Here is a 23,573-nt window from a genome sequence, read left to right as displayed (position 1 = left end):
CCTTGACCTCTACAATAACATCACTCAGTAGAACCACTCTGAAATTAAGTCACGGACACAGTGATTGACTACAATTAAGCATTTTTATTGAACATACATCCATCTTAGTTGTCATAATAAATGGCTTATGTCAAGAAGTGCAAAACCACACACACTTATGAAGAAAGAAAAATGTCTTTGGCGAGATGCCCCTGATCTTGTTAACAAATTACCTACTGTACTGTTAGTTAAACGTACCCTTCACACAACTTCAGTTTAAGTCTCAGAAGAACTTAAGTCTTTCTCAACAAAAAAACAATAATACCCACAAGAAGAAGAAGAAAAAAAAAAAAAGAATCTGTCCATAATGATAAAGCTAATGATTTCATAAAAATGATTAAAGCAACTATTTGGTTCATGAACATGTTACAGAATGTTGTACATGATTTGTAATATAAAGTGGTTTTGAGATTTTATACAGTTCCGTTATTTTTTCAAAGAATCAGACAATATGAAAAATAGCTCATCTTTCGACGACATGTACCACAATTACACAATGACATCTTCTAGCTTGCGGAAAGCATTAACGGATAAAGCACTTTCGAGTTTGTTTAGGCTTTGATGGGCAAAAGTCAATCAGCTTAACTGTTTATGCAGAAAGTTACTTTCCTTTTGTGCTGGAAATTCTGGGAAACCATTTTCTCCTCGAGCCGTAAAACTAACGGCTGAAACATTTGTGCTTTGCAGAATTGCAATTTGTGCATCTTTTCAGGTACTCCAAGTAGATTAATTGCATGGCATAATGGTGTAGTCTCATCAGTTGTGGCTACTTAAAGAGATTAGACATAGATTTCTTTGTGGAGGTTTCACAAGGCATCTTTTATTTGTGTTTATCATCTATGGCATACCACTAGAAGCTCAGGAGGCTAGATTGTCAGCATTCAAACTCCTAAAATAACGGGAACTGACAACTATATTCTTTTCCTCTACCACATTGTCTTTGTTTTGTAACAGCAGTGCAGCATTATACATATTGTACCATGCTGTACCATAATAGTCTCATAAAGGTCCTGTTGTGCAACAGCTTATTTTTAAGATACTCTGGTATCCATAACAGCCAATGACTTATTTCATTACCTTATGCTCATGTCTAATAAGAAACTAATCTCTAATCTTCCCACTAATATGTACATGTATATATTTTTTTGACTGCTTATCCAACTACAGTTACAAGGTTACTGGAGCCTGCCATATCAGACATTATGTACATCCTGGACACGTCTCCATTCAAACTCAAACTTAGGGATAGAAATGTAAATTTACCAAAGATGGAAATTGAAGCACCATGACGAAAACCACACAAGCTCAGAAAGAACATGCAAACAGAGAAAGGCAGGTTCAAACTGCTCTGTTGGGTTAAATACTTATGTTAAAAGTAATTTGTGTGCAAACTCCTTGCTTCATAACCATAGCCTTTATTAAATCCTCATTTTAATACAAACTTATACGGGATGAATGTCTAAATGAAGAAAACATATATATATATACATTAAAAGTAACATTTCCTTTCTTGATTGAACAGTACAAATGCAGATGACTGGAAATATAAACCCTGGTTTTAAAAAAAAAAAAGAAAAGAAAAAAAAAAGAAGTCACTTTTCCAGTTGACTAAAATTAGCCTTAATGTGCCTTCAATGAGACGTTAAATGTTTCATGTATGAATAGCAAAGCTGAATAATGTCAAAACTGCGGTGATATGAAAATTCTATACAAATAGTGTTAAAAGTTATGATGTTTTTTCACTGTAAAGCTGGTGAAGGTGATAATTCATTAAAGTGACTTTAAAATGTGAGGTGTGATGTTGCCCGTCTCACGTGTAATCTCTATGAAGCTTAACATTCAGTTCATGTTTTTGGTACCTGCTTTCTCTGGGTCTCTCAACATAATGGAAGCCTAGCATTGTCCATCAAATTTCTGCATTTTTAAGGGGGTAGGCACATACTACAAACATTCAACAAATCAATTTTAAAAATGATTGTATACAAAACAAATCTGCTGCATTCCCTACTAACATTTCAGAGGTCCATTTCTCACACATTACAACAAAATGGTAAGAAGGTAATTATCTACTGCTAATTTAAGACTAGATTTAAACAACCGTAGCATCTGCAAGATAAATACCATTTGTGCAAAAGAGGAACTGTTCTCATGAAGATTTGTTAATGCACTAACACTTCCCTATCACTAGTGAGACTTACATAGCAACAAAAACAGACAAAAGGCAGCATGGTTTTGAACTGCTGAAAAAGCACTTTAGAAACATGAGTCTAACAGGACATCCCCCAAAGTCTTGTTCTGACATCCCTGTACAATATCAGCTTACATAAACACATACTTTGGGTAAATCCACATCATACTTGTCCAAAAATGTTTCTGCTGTGTGTTGTTTTATTACATAGTTCACTACCTGCAGAGAACAAATAGCTTTGCAGAATTGTTGCAAGCACCTGGCAAAGAGAGCTACATTCATCCTAGGCAGTGAACGTCCTGTTCTGACAGCACAACTTCAGCCATCATATGTATCAGTAGCTTTTGTTGTACGAGAAGGGCAAATGAAGGACTCTGTGTGCGTAGTCTGAAGTCCCAATTGCCACAGGATATTAAAGGGCCTTACAGACCAAATATAACCCAAAATACACAGGTTAAGGCCACTGTTCCACACAGGAGCGTGCTTTTTCAACCTCTGGATCTCAGACAATTTTTAGCAGAGATCCTACTTGCTGCTCCCTCACTTCTCACTTGTTTTATCTAAGATGCACACATTCATAAAAAAGACTTAGAAAGCAAACACTTCCTGAAGTACAAAAACAGTGTAGTGCTCTCCTTCCCTCATGACAAAGGTGTGTTAACTTTGCTTCAGCCCTGTGGCTCAGTGCTGGTGCTGTGTGCTGGTCCTTCCTGCTCATTGATGGTGTGGAGGAGGAGGCACAAAGGAGGGTTTAGGGAGCCACTACTTATCTGGTGAGCAGGCTGGGGACTTCCTGTTGGCCCACATCCAGGCCGCCTATCAACTTCCCCAAGAGCCTGCTCCTCCTCCACACAGAAGGAGGCCTGATGGCTGCAGCTGTCACAGAATTCGCCTGCTTCCTCCTCTTCCTCGTCAGCTTTCTCATGCCCCAGAAGGCTCTCTAGCTCCCTTAACTCCTTGCTTTCCTGGCCTGTACTTCCAGCTCCACTACAACCACTGCTCCCACGTGTGCCACACACACACACCTCAATCCCAGAATCACCTGTAATTCGCCGCCTCCTTCCACTGGGGAGTCGCTCTTTGTCCTCAACACTACCATCTGACAGGCTGAGATCCTTCAGCAGGGGGTTCTTGCAGGAGTCATCCCCACTTTCGCTTAGTTTTTCCTGGTTGGCGAGTCCCTCTCTGCTAAGCCCTTCTGAGTGCAGTATCACGCCTGAATTTTGTGCCGTTTGCACGGACTTGGTGTCAGGCTTTGGCCTCAAGTCTAAGGTGGGAGGTTGTGGTTCCTCTATGGTGGGCCTACAACACAGGCTATCAGAGACTGGGGGAACTGGGGAAGGCTGAATGGCTGTACAGTGTCCTTGCTGCTGCTCAGGAGCCAGTGGACTAGAAGCCACTGAGGATGGGCCAGTCTGTAAGGCACTGTAGGGAGGGGGAGGAGTTGGCGGCCGGTTGACCACCTCTTCATATTCAGGTAGGAGGTAGTTTGGCAGAAACCCTATAGGAAAAGAAAAAAAAATGCTTTAAAAAGGCTATAAAAGCACATGAATAAATACATGCCATGCACACCACTGATTATACACACAGGTTTCTGACCTGCCAAAAGAAAAAAAAAAAAAGACACTTTGACCTCACTGAACTCCCCAGACCAGAATTCAGACAGTTCCAAAACAAAGCAATAGGGTAAAAATGTGACAACAAAAGCTTATTTGTGAGTCAAGTGTGTGCTGAGGGCCATTGTAATCTCACGTTACAACAGTGGCAAGGTACCAAGACAACAATGTTGGTCATTTCCTGTAAACAGGGAAGGTTCTGGCAACACCACAACATGTGGAACCATAGAAAGAGTTCCCTGTAAACTGCATCTGTGACAGGTTCCACTGTGTAGTAGGTGCAAAGCCATTTTTTTAAACAAGTTTAAGAATAGTATGTGCAATTTTTTTCAGTAAAAGCAGCTGCAGCTATCAGTTATTTTATTAATCGAGTAACCTATTCATTCATTAATCATGTAATCAGATAAGAAATTTGTTTTTCTTATTAATGAGCAATAATAAATACTCAAAAGTTGCAGTTGATCTGCATATTTCCAATAAACTTCTGTTGAGTTACAGCTGATTTTTCTATGTATAAAACAAACTTCGGTGGAGGGAGTTACAAAGTTTGCTTCTTATCACCTTGGGAGTTTGTTGATCAGGTGCTTTGATGAAGAACCCGAGATTTTTACCCAGTAAACAGCGCTGCTGTTATGGATATTAGAAACACATTTTCTTTCACTCAACCTGAGCTCACCGTCTTAATAGCGGCTCCACCTGTTTGCTTTGTACCAACTCCACGTTAAACTGTGCCAGTGTCATCATCTCTGCTGCCGTTGTGTTATCATTGTGTGTGGGCTTAATGTTGTCAAACTTTTCATTGCTCCCAAATATGTTTGTATTGCAGGTCTGTTTTAGTCGCAAATGTGACTCGCGTTTCCATTGCGACAGTGGCATGCTACAGATCTGTGTGTTAAACGAAACACTTAAGCAAAGAATTTGTGTCGAGAAATATTTATCGAATCACTCGGTTAATTGTTGCAGCTCTAGTTTTGGAACAAATGATAAATACTGTACTAACTGTACTGTATTGATGTGTACTCATGTTCCATTTAATAACCATCACTATTAAGAATAAAAATCTCAAATGGATTTCTTACTGTAATTCTAGAGCTGATACCAGTTGACTTAATTCCATGTTCACCGATTTCTCAAAACTTTGGATTGTTGACCAAATAATAGGAAACTGAGCCTGTTTTAAACTCTTGTGAGCAGTCTTAAACCAGTTCACAATTTTTGGATTGATCCTAAAGGATTAATAAAGTAACAGTAATTACTTTACAGTGGGGCAAAAAAGTATTTAGTCAGCCACCGATTGTGCAAGTTCCCCCACCTAAAATGATGACAGATGTCAGTAATTTGCACCAGAGGTACACTTCAACTGTGAGAGACAGAATGTGAAAAAAAAAAAAATCCATGAATCCACATGGTAGGATTTGTAAAGAATTTATTCGTAAATCAGGGTGGAAAATAAGTATTTGGTCAATAACAAAAATACAACTCAATACTTTGTAACATAACCTTTGTTGGCAATAACAGAGGTCAAACGTTTACTATAGGTCTTTACCAGGTTTGCACACACAGTAGCTGGTATTTTGGCCCATTCCTCCATGCAGATCTTCTCGAGAGCAGTGATGTTTTGGGGCTGTCGCCGAGCAACACGGACTTTCAACTCCCGCCACAGATTTTCTATGGGGTTGAGGTCTGGAGACTGGCTAGGCCACTCCAGGACTTTCAAATGCTTCTTACGGAGCCACTCCTTTGTTGCCCGGGCGGTGTGTTTTGGATCATTGTCATGTTGGAAGACCCAGCCTCGTTTCATCTTCAAAGTTCTCACTGATGGAAGGAGGTTTTGGCTCAAAATCTCACGATACATGGCCCCATTCATTCTGTCCTTAACACGGATCAGTCGTCCTGTCCCCTTGGCAGAAAAACAGCCCCATAGCATGATGTTTCCACCCCCATGCTTCACAGTAGGTATGGTGTTCTTGGGATGCAACTCAGTATTCTTCTTCCTCCAAACACGACGAGTTGAGTTTATACCAAAAAGTTCTACTTTGGTTTCATCTGACCACATGACATTCTCCCAATCCTCTGCTGTATCATCCATGTGCTCTCTGGCAAACTTCAGACGGGCCTGGACATGCACTGGCTTCAGCAGCGGAACACGTCTGGCACTGCGGGATTTGATTCCCTGCCGTTGTAGTGTGTTACTGATGGTGACCTTTGTTACTTTGGTCCCAGCTCTCTGCAGGTCATTCACCAGGTCCCCCCGTGTGGTTCTGGGATCTTTGCTCACCGTTCTCATGATCATTTTGACCCCACGGGATGAGATCTTGCGTGGAGCCCCAGATCGAGGGAGATTATCAGTGGTCTTGTATGTCTTCCATTTTCTGATGATTGCTCCCACAGTTGATTTTTTCACACCAAGCTGCTTGCCTATTGTAGATTCACTCTTCCCAGTCTGGTGCAGGTCTACAATACTTTTCCTGGTGTCCTTCGAAAGCTCTTTGGTCTTGGCCATGGCGGAGTTTGGAGTCTGACTGTTTGAGGTTGTGGACAGGTGTCTTTTATACAGATGATGAGTTCAAACAGGTGCCATTCATACAGGTAACGAGTGGGGGACAGAAAAGCTTCTTACAGAAGACGTTACAGGTCTGTGAGAGCCAGAGATTTTCCTTGTTTGAGGTGACCAAATACTTATTTTCCACCCTAATTTACGAATAAATTCTTTACAAATCCTACCATGTGAATTCATGGATTTTTTTTTCACATTCTGTCTCTCACAGTTGAAGTGTACCTCTGGTGCAAATTACTGACCTCTGTCATCATTTTAAGTGGGGGAACTTGCACAATCGGTGGCTGACTAAATACTTTTTTGCCCCACTGTATTTTAGGCTTTTTGCTTTAAATACAACAAAGACACATTATCATCTCCTTAAAGAGAGCTCAAAAACACTGCAGAGTTCATTTGTTATGTTCACCACTATAACCAACTCTAGTTCACTTGAAACTGTTCATGCAAACCAATGAAATGATGAAACCTTAAATACATAATTGCTCAGTTACGATTAAAAAAAAAAAAGCTTAATAAATAGTAAAAATATCAACATCAGATTTTGTTGTTTTGTTTCTCTTGCTGTTGTTGTTGTTGTTGTTTTTTTTTTAAGATTTATATAATGTGGGTGTATGTGGTGGCAGAGCTTACTGAAGTAAAAGGGCACAGAGGGGTAGTTGTGTGCTTCACGGTAAGCAATGAGGTTGATCTCGTGCTGCCGTTGTTGCTGCTGTAGTCTGTGTTTGGTGCGGCGATGATGACATACACAGCAGCAGCTTAAAATGAAGATGATTGCCCACACCAACCAAAACCCTAAAATCAGAGGAAGAGCAATTTAGTTTAGTTAATACATGTGAAAACAATGTGACTTTTTTAATATTAAGCAAAACAACATAGTTCAAAGTGGGCAAAAATGTGCTCTCCATTATCCATGTGGTGATGTAACAAGTGCCTGCTGCTAACACAAACATAACATTGCAGATCAAACAGTTCAACACAGTGAAACATCTACACGCTTATACTATGCTATAAACAACTATGTATGCATTGCATTATAAGCTTTACACCATGAAAATCCATTTAAACATCAGAGTTCCTTCTTATCAGTACAACAGAGTACTGACAGATTTTCATTCTTTTTCACTTTGGCACCAGAGCTGTATGACGTCAGCACCCCAATTTCTACATAGTTTTGAAGGCATACCATATAGACGTCTTTCAGGCTACTTAGCCTGAAATATTCTGTTTTGACCTCATAGTATAATGAGTGCTAATAACTGGATCCATTTCAAAATGTGGAGGTTTGCAGGACATCAACATAAAAAATTATAAAAGAAAGCTGACTTGGATTAGGTGTGGGTGATATATCACATATACTTCACGTATGAAAAGTTTTTACATGTACGATGGTTAAAATGGCTCTATCATAGCCACTGAGTATAAATTGCCATGGCAATATTAAGCTGTCTGCATGTAACTCACTGTGAACACACACCCCCTACCCAATGCTGCAAATGGATCACTAATCCAATTCCAACTGGAAATTTTTTACCTGGCACCCTGTGCTGAGCATGCGTGTTTAGATTCTACCAGATGGGGGGAAAAAAACAAAGACAAAAAAAAACAAATATGGCGACAGCAGGCGTTTCAGACAAGTGAAGGAATTAGACTGTAACTGCAGAGGAGTCAGATTAACTAGTTCCAAAGAGAAACAGCACTGGATCAATAATCTGGCAGTGGTTTGGACTTCACAAAGAGGACGTCGAAAAAAGGCAGTAATTGCAAAACATGCCATAAAATCCATTGCCACAAAAGGGTGTAGTGCTAGGGCTGGGCGATATGACCCAAAATTCATCTCGATATTTTTTAGCTGGATGGCGATATAAGATATATATCTCGATATTTTTTTTAAAGCCATAAAGTAAGAACAAAAAGAGAGTTCTTAGTCAATAGGGGTGGGGGGAAAAATCGATACTGTGTAGTATCGTGATATTTTGTTTGCTAATAATGTATCGATACAGGGACAGCAGAAATCGATATTTTGTTACTAAAAAGGTTTTTGTGCTCAGAGCATGTTGATCCTTTTTCTGAGCAAGAATCCTGACATTCCTTCACTGTCCAAATGTGTTTAACTTTTTTTTTGGCAGCAATAAACATGACAGTTTACTTATTTTAATTTAAGACATGTTTTATTTTAATTAAGTTTAAAACTTTTTTATTTAATGTAAATTTATATTTTGTTTTAATTTACTTTCAAATTCTTCAGTTGCTGAGTGGGCTGCATAGTTTTCATAAATTGCTTAGTTCAGAATAGCTATAATTGTACCAGATGGTTGCATTCAGTTAAGTTGGACTAGACTGTAATACAAACCGTTTAGTTTGTCAACAATAAAACTGACTGAAATGAGAGAAAGACTGAGTGCGAGACTTTGATATTAGATAAAATGAATATTGATAAAGTTTACCTTTATGTACAGAATCTGAATATTGCAATATATATATATATATATATATATATATATATATTTTTTATTTTTTTTTTTTAAAATCGCAATAATATCGTATCGTGCGTTAAGTATTGTGATAATATTGTATCGTGGGATGTATGGTGATTCCCACCTCTATTAGTCAAAGCTGTGTCCCAGATGTCACACAGGCACTTTTATTAAGCCTATTCATTACAGCATAGATGTACATGATAGAAACTACTCAAAAATAAATTATGAGCATTTATTAAATAATAATGCTCCATAAATAAAAGAAAACTGTGTTGTTTTTGTGCATAACAAAGAGCTCACAATTGTGCAGTCAAAATGTAAACTAAAAGACGCCGAGCATAATAACAGAGATTTCACAGCTGCTCTGTTCCCAACTTCTACTGCGTGACTGACAGCCTGGAGTTTGAAATCCGCTTCGTAACCATGTCTCTTAACAGGTGCCATTTATGGTCCTTATACACACACAATACGGTAATATTATGTTGAAGCACAGTACGTATCACTCCGCGAGGCTCCTCGGTAGCTGTAATGCTCCGACAATCCATCAAGCGGTGCAGCTCCGTAGCTTACCAAAGTCATACTCAAACATTTTTGACAGATTGCTGAGCGCCGTGTACCACATAAAATCGGTTCGCGGTCATCAAGCACAACCAGAATTCATACATAAGGCGCGCTGTCAACTTTTGAGAGAATGAAAGGATTTTAGGCTGTGCAGCCCCTCTGGGCTGCATGGCGTTGGCGTGGTTAGCTCGTTAACACGTTGACGCCGTCCAGCTCCACGCACGGGGCGATGTGCAGTAACTCGTTAACGGAGATTTGCCGTGTCCATCTTGTCGCTGCCTGCAGGTGAAGTGATGGGGGAGGAGGGGGAGTTGTGTTCAGTGAAGGAGAGGCGAGGTCGAGTAACGTTGCGTAAAGACAAAAGTGAATGAAAGACAGGCAAACTTGTGGCTTCAAAAAAAGATTTCAATTAGTATACCGGTACAATTTTAAGCACTATATAGTTGAAAATAACATTTGTTTTTGGAGGTTACTTAAACATATCGTGATATGTTTAAGTAACAAATGAGGAGACTTCACTCAGGCAAGTCTGCTGGACCAGACGGAGTGAGTCCCCTTGTCCTCAAGGCCTGTGCCCCCCAGCTGTGTGGAGTCTTTCATAAACTGTTTATGCTGAGTCTGAGTCTGCAGAGGGTCCCGGTGATGTGGAAGACATCATGCCTCGTCCCTGTACCAAAGACGCCTCGTCCCAGTGGCCCCCAGGATTACAGGCCCGTGGCACTGACCTCCCACATCATGAAGACCCTGGAAAGGCTCATCCTGGACCAGCTGCGACCCATAGTAAGACCACATCTGGATCCCCTTCAGTTCGCTTATCAGCCTCGTCTCGGAACAGAGGACGCCATCATCTACCTGCTCAATCGTGTCTACACCCATCTGGACCAGCCGGCGAGCACTGTGAGGGTCATGTTTTTTGACTTTTCCAGTGCTTTCAACACCATCAGGCCGACCCTCCTGGGTGATAAGTTAGCAGCGATGCAGGTGGATGCTTCTCTGGTGTCCTGGATTGTTGATTACCTGACAGGAAGACCACAATATGTACGTCTCCCACAGTGTGTGTCTGACAAGGTGATTAGCAACACAGGGGCACCACAGGGGACTGTCCTCTCCCCCTTCCTCTTCACCCTCTACACCACAGACTTCAGCCACTGCACAGAGACCTGCCATCTTCAGAAGTTTTCTGATGACTCTGCGGTGGTTGGATGCATCAGCAGGGATGATGAGACAGAGTACCGGGCTGTGGTCGACTCCTTGGTCACGTGGTGTGAGCAGAATCATCTGCAGCTCAACGTGGCAAAGACCAAGGAACTGATCGTGGACTTCAGGAAGACCAGGAAACACTTGACCCCTGTTTCAATCCAGGGGGTCAGTGTTGACATTGTGGAGGACTATAAATACCTTGGAGTACACATTGACAATAAACTGGACTGGGCTAAAAACACCACAGCACTTTACAGGAAGGGCCAGAGTCGTCTCTATTTTTTGAGGCGACTGAGGTCCTTCAACATCTGCCAGAAAATGCTGAGGATTTTCTATGAGTCTGTGGTGGCCAGTGCGATCCTCTATGCTGTTGCATGCTGGGGGAGCAGGCTGAGGGTCGCAGATGCCAACAGACTTAATAAACTGATCCGTAAGGCCAGCAATGTTGTGGGGATGGAGCTGGACTCCCTCAAGGTGGTGTCGGAGAGGCGGATGCTGTCCAAGATAAAGACAATGTTGGATAACACCTCCCACCCACTCCATGACATGTTGGTCAGTCACAGGAGCTCGTTCAGTGAGAGACTGAGATTACCGAAAAGCACCACTGAACGACACAGGAAATCATTCCTGCCTGTGGCCATCTCCCTGTACAACGCATCCACTTAACACACTGTTTGCTGCTACAGCTACACATGTTTCTTTTCCAAATATTTATTTATAAGTGACTTATGTATGTATGTATGTATATATATATATGTATATATTGTACTATTCTTAGTTAGCGTATTGTCTGTCTTGTCTTAATGTTGGTTTAAAATGGAGCACTGTAACAAAAAATAATTTCCCCCAGGGATCAATAAAGTATTCTGATTCTGATTCTGATATAGCCAAAAAAATATTGTGATATTAGATTTTCCTCATATCACCCAGCCCTGCTAATACAGTCTTGAATGCAACGTGAGACATTTTCTTTTATTCAGGGCACTGAAGAATCTTAGTTCATTACATCAATATTTTTTGGCAAGCTGCATTTTACTCCCCATCATGTCCTCAGTGAATAATTAATGCTGTAATATAATTCCCTCTATTTTTACAGGGAGCCCACACCAATTGCTATACCTCACTTTTGCCCTTGAGGCAACCTTTTTGTAACTGCGGCTAGGCAAGACTTCAACAACAGTTTCACCATTACATAATTTGTAGATTTATGAGAGCTGATAAGCCATTTTTATTACCCAGCTGAGTGCATGCCATGGTTAATAGGTACTCAAACCTTTTTTTAAGAATCTTTATGTGAAGAAAACAACAACAATTTAATTTAAACATTAGTATTCCCCAGTGTAACACTGTACAGGAAATTCTCAATAAAGCACAAGCTTCACTATGTTTTTAATGGTGATATTCTTGTATCTGCTACTTATCTTAACAGCAGTCCCTGCCATGATATCACAATGTTGATTACATTGCACTCAGAGAGTTCCTGCAAATCTGTGACCTCTGACTACAGAGAGCTAAGACTAAAACTACACAGGTGCGCCTAAAATATAATAGAATTGAGATGATGAATGCTGAATATGCATTTAGACATAGTAATAATAAACAAGTTAAACTGCTAATGAAACAAGGCAGCCCCTATAGATTTTATAACTGGACTCACTCATTATGCCAGCGTTGCACCCTTTCATCCTTGTCTGTCCTCTTGCCCTTTATTTCTATTAAGCACTTTTTCCAGCATCCCAAATTTTCCCCTTATAAATACTTTAACCTGGTGAACATGATCTGCTCCATCTGACCATGAGCGTTTGCTCACTGTTGCTGGCAGTCTTAGTTTAAGAACAAAATGTAAATTTAATTCTGAGGATGACACTCCACTTCGAGACATCTAATCTTGTTTTGTAAGGTTGCTTAAACTACAATTTTTTTTGTTTTACAAAAAAGCATCACAATTTATGTGTCCCAGTCTTGTTTCGGTACTAAGTGTATTTATCCCATTACTCTTTCAGTCCTTATTACAATGCATCAGCTTAATATTACAATGATTGATTTTGTCATACCTTATCTTTTAGTGCCTGTCACAGAGTGAAAGGTTTAAGAATTAGGATCAAACACACAAGAAGAAAATTAGACTTACACCAAAGCTCATAGTAGTAACTGCAGCACTGAGATTCCCCACAGCAATGTCCAGACTCACAGATGTAGCTCTGGTTGTTAACACCTTCACAGTGCAGCAGGCTCTACAAAACAAGTAAAGAAATGCAGTCACTTGTTAGTAGCTACGTCCAATAACAAAGACAAAATAAAAATTATCTGAGCCTATAACACGACAAAAAAAGTCTACAAAATGAAACTGGTTTGAACAACATGGTCGTCACTGCCACCGACAGGAGTATTATGTTCTTTAAGTTCTCCATACTTATGGATATAAATACAATTTTAGTCAGCTTACTAAAGCATACACCTTATCTGGGGTTTTGTTAATCTTTCTGAACATTTGGTTGACATAGGTTAATTATCCCCATATTTGTGACACAAAGAAAAAAGAAATATCAAAATCAATTACTTATTTTCACTTGCCAACAGAACAATGACATGTACATCTACTTTAAATCTGATATCAGCCAATATTATCTTCTTAGAGTAAAGTGGTGATACAGAATCCTGATACTTTAATATGAGAAAGAATTCAGAAGATTTAAAACAAACAAACAAACAAAATACAAACAACAAACAAATCAAAACACACACACACACACACACACACACACACACACACACACACACACACACACACACACACACACACACACACACCTAACCTTGATTTGTCATTGTGAATATTAATAATAACACTGCAGATAATGTCGAAGCCATACATTTATACTTGTTCTGAACTGAACATGTCGTAATCACTTATGCTTGGAAACTACTAGAATTTCACTAATGTTTAAGACACATATCAAGTGTAAATGTATGAATCACAGCCAGCACAAAAACCACCCAGTATGCTTCCCAGAACAGTGAAAAAGAAAAGAAATTTAAATTCAAACTTCAGCTAAGGCCAAATGAGAATGAGGAAAATGTCAAAAATAAATAGGGCACTTGTCTCCACTTCAAGCACGTGGTTGCTTGTTTTAACAGTCAATATAGCAAACTAGCAGCGTGGTCAACAGTTAACTTTACAAAACATGTTAGTGAGCTGACTGCTACCAAACCTGTAAAAACTTCCATTGTGAAATAAACAGAGAAGACAGGTCGCTATAGAAAAAAAAAAAAGGAGAGAGCATTGTAATCAAAAACCTTGAGACAGCTTTACAAACTTTTCCAAGTAGATCAGTTATTCTAGATTAGCTTAATGATTAGCTAACCAAAGTTCTATAACTGGATTTTCTATCTCTCTGTAGATTACCAGTGCAGGTCCCCGACTGAGAGGCATGATGATCATGGGTCCACAAATCCTAGACAGGTTTCCTCTACCACATGGGTCATTAAAGTCAAACAGCTCTCAAGCATACTCTCACCCTCTCACACAGCCTTCCTCTCCGTCTTTGTAGACCATACACACACACCCCTCCCACACTCCCTCGGCCCACTCCAATCCAGGCCCAAACAGTGGACAAGGATTGCTTTACGGAAATTTCCAAGCAGCAGTGGAGAGCGAGCTGCTAGCTGAGACACTGCATGAAAATAAGTTGTGCAGAGTGGTGAGAAGTGTGTTAAGTATGAGGGAGGGAGAGAACGAAAGAAAATCAAAGAAACTCCAGACACACAAAAATGATTTGTCACACAAGAAACACCAGATCAGCACAAAACAAACTGCTGACATAAAATTATAGCCCCGATTTCAAATCTGATGGACTGTCAGCCGTTTCGGCTTCATCAACATGACATTTTTTTAAATTCAGTTCCACAGCTTTAATTCTCTGTAATAATTACTGGATGTTCTGTTCCTTAAGTTTGTTTTTTGATAACATCAGCTGTTTTCACTGACTCACAAGCCAATCTCAACCATATGCTGTGCTCCTTTGGGGTTGGGCTTTTTATTGCAATTCAGTAGAGATAACCATCTAGTTTGTTTGGGTCTTCAGCACTGAGTGTTCAGTCATCAGTGCTGCATGCAAAGAATGGGGTAATGAATGGGGAGGGGGCTTCAAGATTTTACAAAACAGTTTAACAGGAAAAAGTACTATAGTTAAGTCTTTAACATGAACATGCATGAACTAATCTGTTTTGCCGAAAAAAGATCAGGTGATTACCACTAACTAGACCTAAAAAAAAAAACCCACACATCTGAGAGCACTCCCAGTTCTTACTTTTTAGTCACCCTAAGAGACTGTGAGCGAGCAAAGAATCTGGACTAGTGAGATTCCCCTGTCTCTAATCCAAGCAATCAACAGAGACAATCCACCTCTCTTATGCCACACTTGCAGATTAAAGGCAGATTTGGTTACTGTCTCTGAGATTACTGTTGCATCAGAAAATAAATTAAGCTTATTAATGAGAACTTGCTGAAATGACCAGTTCAAACATCTGCTGGTGACAATCAGACACTGTTACTGGAGATACAAGGCAGCAGTTCTTTCTTAAGTCTTGACTGCACAATCAGAGTTGATCCACTTAGCTCAGGCCAGTAGAACTTGGCAAGTCAGACGATGCATGCAAGGACCTCGCTGCCCTTTTATTAATCTGTCCTACAACAAAGAAAGGCACCCTTTCATAGTCATGAAGGTTATGCATAACAAAAAACTCCTGCAGCAACCGTAAATGCTATGAATGCACCCGAGAAAGGTGCGGCAGCTTAGGAGGAGAGTATAGTAAACCAGAGTTGCTGAATTTTATCTCCAAGTTAACAAACAGTATGTTCACAGCAGCTAAAGCTTTGCCTCAAGAGAAAACATTTATACAACAGTTTTGGCTGTTTAAGAGGTTGTTAATTTCTAAAATTACAAACTGGATTATCTATGATTGGCTTTACATCTGATGTCTTCCAATATAGCGTAAGCTACACTTTGCAACATTACCATGTCAGAAACTTCTCCTTTTATACAGTGCAGAGGTATTACTGATGCTAATTCTTTCTGAAGAGTCCCATGGCTAGGGAAGACCTTTTAAGCTTTTGAGGCTGATGTTTTTTTTTGTTTTTAAAACCTGATGACCGTGTTTCCACTGTTAGGAAATTATTTTACTGAAAAAAGGGAAGGCAAAACAAACATTTCAGGGTGCTTATGTGTGTGAAGAAAGCAAGAGATGGACGGGGACAAGGATCCTAGTCTCAAAGGCTGCCCTTACTTTACCCTATGATTGAGAGGGACTGCAGGATTTAGGGCCAGTTTGAAAAGGCTTTAAGTCAAAATAGCAGTGAAAAGCCAAACCATGTGCCTTTTTAGCCTTTTGTTTCTCCTACTCCTTTAAACGGTTAAGTAAAGAAACAAAGAATCGCAGACTTTTAGCAGTGATGAATACCAACCTACCACCCATTAAAACATCAGAGTGACAGCTCATGCAGGTCAAGCTTAAAGTTTTAGCTTTGTCTTTCACTACCCTGGGAAGTCTTTTTTTCGCTTTTTTTTTTTTTTGTAATTTTAATGTGTGAATGGACCTTTTTTCAAACTTACATTGTATAATGAAGAGAATAACTCTTATTATGAACCGCTGCCAAATGGTAATCAACATAATCACTTATTATAATAACATGAAACCGATACAATATACCTGAAATCACTATATTAAGTTTTGGAGGTGTGAAAGCACATGGCACATATAGTCGGGATCTTGTGCTGCATCTATTGCATCTACTAAGTTTATACTTCTGTTGTCAGCAAATTACCTGCACACACGTGCACTGATAACATAAAGACATAAAGCATGTGACATTACATTGATAATAGTAGTCATCTGTAATTACTTTACTCCCAAAGTGCTGAACTTACTCATAATCTATTACACTACACATGTCAAAACTTGTGAAGAATTTAACCTAAATTAAGTATTAAAGCCAGTAGGATAATAATTTTCCCTTTCTTCTTTTTTCTTGCCAGTACTGAGTACAAAAAACCCTCCCTGGAAGTGTTACTGGACATAAGCAACGAGTTAACGATTCTGGTCACACAGGAATGCCCATTAAATTCAAATTTCACATTTAGTGCTCACATTATGTTGTCACATTGCTCCTGATTAATAAAACTTTGCTAGGCTCTAGCCAGCCTTTCTGTGATTGGTTGTTGAGTTGTTAGTTGGGTGAAGACTGTTTGTAACACTGTTAAATTTCAATGAAAATAAAAAACAAATATTTCCTTCATCAGCTTTTCTTGTAAGTACACAAGTGAACTGTAGCTTTCACTTGGTGAGACTTCTCACTGTGTGAAGCAAATCCAGTTGACTCCTACCTGACAGCAGCTCAAATCACTCACAAGGTAATGGGAAAAAGAATTACAGCAGACCATTGTTCCTTCAGATATTTTTTTTGAATAATCAACAACATACAAGTCCAACAGAGCACCAACATTAGCTGGCACTTTCAAACCAGTCAAGCCTGCTGTCAAAAACAGACTTCTGAAACAGAGTATACGTTTCCAAAACAATTTCACTTACTTCCAAGATGCACAAAAACAAAAATCTGAAGAAGTTAGAGCTCCAGCACCACTTGTACTCTACAGAACAATTTCATATCTGACGAACATGTTTTTGGCTGGTGGCCCTAATCCCCACAGGGCTTAACTGCTTTGAAAACTAGTCTGTCAAACAGAGCAAGTTTCATATAAAGCTGAATACTCAATTGGGACAAATACATTCATGTTTACTTTCTGAAAAGACTTATTAATAACTGACATTGTCCTGAAAAACAAAACAAAACATACCAATAAGCTAATTTTTACAGTGACAGTTGCAGTATGTTGCTCTGGTGAAACGGGCTAGAGCAGTACAGGATATATCAAAGATAGGGTAAACCTAGACTACAAAGAGGTCCATAGGATTGTTTGAAAATAAATAACAATACATTTGCATACATTTTGCATGTGTATACCACCATGGTAGGGCTGTTCGATATAACGATATATATTGGATGACGATATAAAAACGTCTATCGTTTCATTTTACGCTATCGTTTGTTTCGTGGTGTCGCAAAATAAACTGTTTACGGCAATATTTTGTCATCGTTTTGATGGTCACTGTAGTGGCTATATTAATTTCTTAAAGTTCTCTCTTTCTTTTATATTTAATATAACCACACTACAGACGGACAAGCGCCTGTTTTTATGCTTTGTGGTTAGCAACAACGACGGTAACACCATCGCGTGTCCGCTTGTTTATGTTCCACATAAACCTTTCACAATAAAGCTCAAGATCCCGTTGAGACTTTTCAAAATAAACTGAATCACGTGAAAGAGCAGATTATTTATGAATGAGAAGTAAAAAAGAGCCGCCAGGTGCTAAAAAATAAACCTTAGACTCAAACGTTAGAACAGGCTTTTCCCCGCAGCACGCCGTGTAATAAATACTCACAAAGAAAACAGCGGCTGTTACAACTTATGTCTAAAAATGTATCGTTTCATGCATCGTAGGGCTGCTCGATTATGGCAAAAATGATAATCACGATTATTTTCACTGAAATTGAGATCACGATTATTTGACGATATTTATTTAACCCTTTAAGACCTACTATAGAACCAAGTCCACCAGAGCTTATATTATTTTTTTACATGCTGTAGTGCCATTTGTGGGAGCATTTCAAGTTGCTATACATCAATACAACTGTTATAGCCCATATTTTAATAATATGTATGCATTAAGTCCATAGTAATTACATAAATTGCAAAAAAGTGCAATAAACTACAAAAAAAATTGAAAATCGCTTTTGTTTTGTTTACATATATTTCTACTTGGAGAAATTTAAGAGGTTTATCCCTCAAAACTTTAAATACAATAAAGTTGCAAAAAATAGTTTCCCACCACAGGAAATTTATTTTGAGTGTCTTCATAGTTTTATTTTGGAGATACAGCAATTTTTATATACTGCAGGAAAAACAAAAAACAATCCTATGATGCAAATTTGCAAAGAAAACAGCAGGTGCATCATTTCACTGTGGGAAGTGTTACGAACAGCTGATCGGATCGGCAAAGCGTGTTTCTGGAATATTATGTTTTTGTTCCTGCAAGCGCTTTTTATGCAATTTTTGCAAAGCTATATGTGGAACGAAACCGTGACCGAGGACAAGCTGATGGCATAAGATGCAAGTACAACTCCTCCGGTTTCATATGCAAAACAAATTATTGCGCTATAGCTTACACGGTCCAGGTTCTACAGGAATTTAACAATAGTTACGCAAAACGGAGCATGCAGCTCTGACCGGCTTTAAAGGGTTAACAATGACTTTTAAAAAATAATATAAAATAGTGTGCAACACCACTGAAGTTTTTTTTTTTTTTTAAACTCTCTTTTCAACCAACGGCAGTCACTCTCCAAATAACTTCTGCTTAGCTTTCCGAGCTTCCCTCGGGTCCTCTTAATCAGCGGTCTCCAACCTTTTTTGCGCCACGGACCGGTTTATGCCCGACAATATTTTCACGGACCGGCCTTTAAGGTGTCGCGGATAAATGAGGGAGGGGCTAATAATCGGCTCAGTCATTTTTAATGATCGTTGAAAGCCCAGATCGTAATCGTGATTAAAATTCGATTAATTGAGCAGCCCTAATGCATCGGTTATAACACTCGACTCCAGCTACATGACACGCAGCTGGAAACACTTCCCGCAAGACGAGCTGCCCGAGATTCACAGAATTTACAGAAAATGTTACATTTGTGTGATTTATATCGTTATCAGGACGATAGAATTCTTATAACGGGATATGAGATTTTGGTCATATCGCACAGCCCTACACCATGGTATATTTTAAATAAAACAACTAAAGTGGGGATACTTTAAATATTTAATTAACTGTTTGGAAAATACATTTTTATAAATACTCCCCCCATTTTTAGACTTAAGTAATGAATCAAAGTAACAACTTTAAATACTTGAGTAAAAGTACTTGTTGCTTGTCTGTGTCTCTCTCTGCCTATTTTTTTTTTTTAATTCTGTAACTAAAAGCACATTAAAGAATTTCCCATTTTTCTCTCTTAGGGAACTTCTGGGTTGCTTTTGCATTATGTTTTAGATGACTGACCTTTTGGATCACTTTTAAAGCATTTAACTGAATCTGAGCTGAGAATATAGTGTTGTAAACTTCCGAATTCATCATGATACGTCTATCAGCAGTGATATCATTAATAAAAACTAGTAACCCAGCTCCACTTGCAGCCATACATGCTGACAGTGGCCTCCACACCGTTTGACAGATAATATTGTAAGTTTCAGATAATGAACCTCTTTCACCACGTCTGCCTTCCCATTATTGTGGTAGAAGTTAATCTTGGTTTAATCTTTCCAGTGTTTTTTCTATTCTTTTTTCATTACTGGACAGGTGCTTGTCAAACCAAATCTGGCCATCATGTTCTGGATTGTAGACTTTGACAATAATACACCTTCCTCCATGTCTAGATGTTTTTAACGGCATATCCTGGCCAGCACAAAGAGTACTACAATCACCCGCTTTAGTCATTTTCTGTGGTCTTTCATTTCTTCTGGGGTTGCTGAGCTGGCTGGTGCATTCCTTCTTCTTAAGAATGAACTGTTGATTTGGCCACTCCTTCAGTTTTTACTGTCTCTAGAATAGTTTTATTTTGATTTTACAGCCCAATGATGTCCTCCTACACTTGTATCAAGATCTCTTTGGACTTTGTTTGAAAGTTGCAGCGAACAGCTACCAAATGCAGTTCAGTTCAAGCTCGTGAAGATGCATTTCTGGTGTGTCCATGACACTATGCAATGCATTATAGACCTCAGCTTTGGCGTCCCAACACACCAAGGGTTCTCTTTACGTTTTTATCTTACCACTGAAAAGTCATATGTTCAAGGCCAATTTTGTTTCTAAATATGTTGTGTGTCACAGAAAATACAACAATATGGTTTAATACAGCATGCCTCCAGAAGTGGGGGGAAAGTACCATTAATGTAATCTAGAACAAGGACTAATACATTTAAAACCTCACCCCTGACCCCCTTTAGAGTAATAAGCCTTCTTATTGAGGATATACAGTTCATGTATGTTCATGTAATTTAAAAAAAAAAAATCACTGCCGATTTTATACTGTATGTGTTAAAACTGTACATCACTGTTTACGTAAAAACGAAGAAACTTAAGAATCCAGTTCTGTTCTGTTCACGAAGCTACTCCCAATGTTTTACATTCATTTTTGTAAAAGGAAAACATCAAGGCCCAAAGACTGAAATAATGGGAGCAGACTACCACGAAGCCAAGACAGTGATAATAATATATAGCTCTTCGACACAAATTAATTACAGAGTGAAGTTCACACGAGCTATTTTTATGTTGCTGGTAACTACACCGCTCTTGATCCAAGTCAGACGATTTTGTTCTGTTTACTGCTATGGCAGCAGTCAGGCATGAAGAACTGCTTTTGCTAATCGTGCTACTCACTTCTGGCTAAAATGTCAACCGCCTATCATAAAGAAAACAGACCAAGGCCCTGACTCACTGATCTTTGTGTTTTTTACTTCAACGGTGCGTTAGCTGCCGAAGCTAGCAGCCGAAGTTAGCTAGCAAACAGGCAGCTAACGTATTTCCTGACAACACGGTAAGAGTTGCAGCAGGCAAATATCAACGACAGCAGATTTATAAAAATGTATCAAAGACTAGGCGAGCTTGTTATAAAGCAGAATAAAATTCCCTATTCGGATAGTCGTCTACCTTAGCCCGGTATCTATCTAGCTAGCTATCTGAGAAAGCCTTGTTTTTGAGTGAGCAACCTTACCGTGTCGGCTGCTGCGGACTCGGTGGGGGTGACAGAGCCAACAGCGTGCAAAAACAATCCCATTTTAAGACCCGAACATTCGCCTCTCATTCCTCCAAAGGGGGCTCTGACTACAACAGAAACATAGGCATGCAAAACACTTGTTTTCATAAACTGTGTTCGACTATCTTTAAGTATTTCTCGGCCCGTATCGCGTTGCGAGGCCGCTGTAAGCACCGCCTCCTTTGCGTACTGGGCATTACAAAAAAACGATGCTAACGCAACTGGTTGCTGTCGGTGCCACTGACTGATACAGCTGTTATACAAGCCGTTCCCTAGCTCAGGCACTCCGCTTCGGTCACCTGGGTGTGGCGTGGTCACCTCTATAAGTTGCATGTGCGCAACGTGATGGGCGTTCGGTGCTGTGGATCATAACTGGTTTTGCGGATTGACCAGCGATTGGACAGTCCCAGCCAGATGGGAAGAGTCTGGCCAATCACTAATCGGTGCGTCTCCCGTGCATGGGGTTGTTATGATCCTGGGTTAACGTCTCAGTTTCGTGGGAACATACCTTCGGAACAGCCAAGTTCTTCTCAATAGTGATGGGCAGATGAAGCCCCATGAAGCACTGAAGCTTTTCATCCAATTGGTTCACCCCAACGCGAAGCTTCATGAAGCTTCATTTGCTCTAGCAGGACACCTACTGGACGTAAAAATAATAGCTGGCATGAATTTGAAGAGTGTGGCATTTTGCACACAGCCTGTAAATGTCAACAACAAAAGGAGTGTGTAAAACATGTATATTGTAGTGATGGCAGTACACTGTGTATATTTATACTGGCAGTATGGGAAATGATTATTTGGAAATGCTTGAAATGGAAATGATCATTTACTGTGAGGTGAGGTGTGGTTGGGGTGTGGACAGTAGTTGTGCTTTTGTAACGTTGAGGTATGGACAGCTACACACTGAGGCTTTGAGCCTCAGTCCTGCCTGTTCACATTTTATTCTGTAAAAACTAAATTTTCACTGCTTTTACGACCTTTTTAGTGGGGAGAACATAGCTGGGATTTAATGATTTAACAAATCTTTTGAATCCTTTGTCCTCCACAATGCTAAATGGCTGGGAGTCCTCAATCACCATGCTGACCAGGTCTTCATCTATTTGAGATTGTTCTCCTGAGGAAAGACAATAAAGATAAAGCACAAATATAAATATCACACACGTAACTTATAACAGTTGTATAATATTGTTATATCATTTAGTAACATTACTGCATCCTATATTATCACTGCATTTGATGGCTCACCTGGTCTTGCTCCACAATCGGTGTCCCCCTTATTCTCATGCAAAGCTCTGTAGTGCCTAAGCATGGATGAGGTGTTGTTGTTATATCCCAGCTCCCTGGCACATAGCAAACACTTCACCTTGTACAAAAGTCAAGACAGCTCAACATAAATTGTATTGCACCATCAGTATCATGGAAATACATCTTCTGTAGAAATTTACATACCTTGTTGGGAGGAATAAGATCAAAATGTTCCCACACAGGGGAGGACATCCTCCTCTTCTTAGCTGGCTCCATTCTCTCCTGACTTTCTCTCCTCACTCTCATAAACCTCCAAACTGTCTCCAAACTCTCACTAACAACTCTCCATCAAACACCCACATTTTTGAATGTAGTCTGAGGGGTTTATATCGCTGTCATATCTCGCGGCAAAGTTCGAACCGCTTCATGAACCAGTCACGTGGTACAGCCGGGCAGCGAGGCTTCGGACGTCATCATTTTCAGCTCCTCCCATAAATGAAGCAAGCCTCGATACGCGCTTCGCGGAAACGCCCCCTCCATTACTCGACACACGCTCCGAAGCCTCGATACAGAACGTCCCATCACTACTTCTCAACAGCAAAATAAAAACGTCTGTGTTTTTGTTAGTCGTTCCCTTTATTTGGCCTTTTTGAAGTGATAAAAGTGATGGGAGAGAGGTTCTACGTTGTAACAAAGTTCAAAAACTCTACAACACTTAACTAGTGAATACTCTAACCAGGACTTCTTAGTTCTAAAATAAATAAATATATATGTTAAA

General features: G+C 39.6%; 1 protein-coding gene across 1 annotated transcript; it reads right to left on the bottom strand.

The window, feature by feature from the left end:
- Window positions 1–64: 64 nt before the first annotated feature.
- wbp1lb (WW domain binding protein 1-like b) lies at window positions 65–21,910 on the bottom strand. The gene is made up of 4 exons (XM_004538963.4): window positions 21,509–21,910; window positions 12,770–12,872; window positions 7,031–7,192; window positions 65–3,728 (listed from the first exon to the last, which is right to left on the bottom strand). Exons 1-4 carry the CDS (start codon window positions 21,881–21,883, stop codon window positions 2,896–2,898), a joined length of 1,473 nt encoding a protein of 490 aa, XP_004539020.2. The 5' UTR covers window positions 21,884–21,910; the 3' UTR covers window positions 65–2,895.
- Between the last annotated feature and the right edge of the window lie 1,663 nt (window positions 21,911–23,573).

This window comes from Maylandia zebra, linkage group LG6 (assembly GCF_041146795.1).
Source record: "Maylandia zebra isolate NMK-2024a linkage group LG6, Mzebra_GT3a, whole genome shotgun sequence".
Taxonomy (NCBI): domain Eukaryota; kingdom Metazoa; phylum Chordata; class Actinopteri; order Cichliformes; family Cichlidae; genus Maylandia; species Maylandia zebra.
This window is presented reverse-complemented; position numbering and strand designations above follow the sequence as displayed.

What these genes read in the sequence shown, in the direction of transcription:
- wbp1lb (XM_004538963.4), bottom strand. Translation starts at nt 21,883, where the DNA reads ATGCAACTTATAGAGGTGACCACGCCACACCCAGGTGACCGAAGCGGA. An exon ending in AGTCCGCAGCAGCCGACACG is followed by an intron (nt 12,873 to 21,508) that starts GTAAGGTTGCTC and finishes CTTGTTTTGTAG; the next exon opens with AGCCTGCTGCACTGTGAAGG. An exon ending in TTACTACTATGAGCTTTGGT is followed by an intron (nt 7,193 to 12,769) that starts GTAAGTCTAATT and finishes CTCTGATTTTAG; the next exon opens with GGTTTTGGTTGGTGTGGGCA.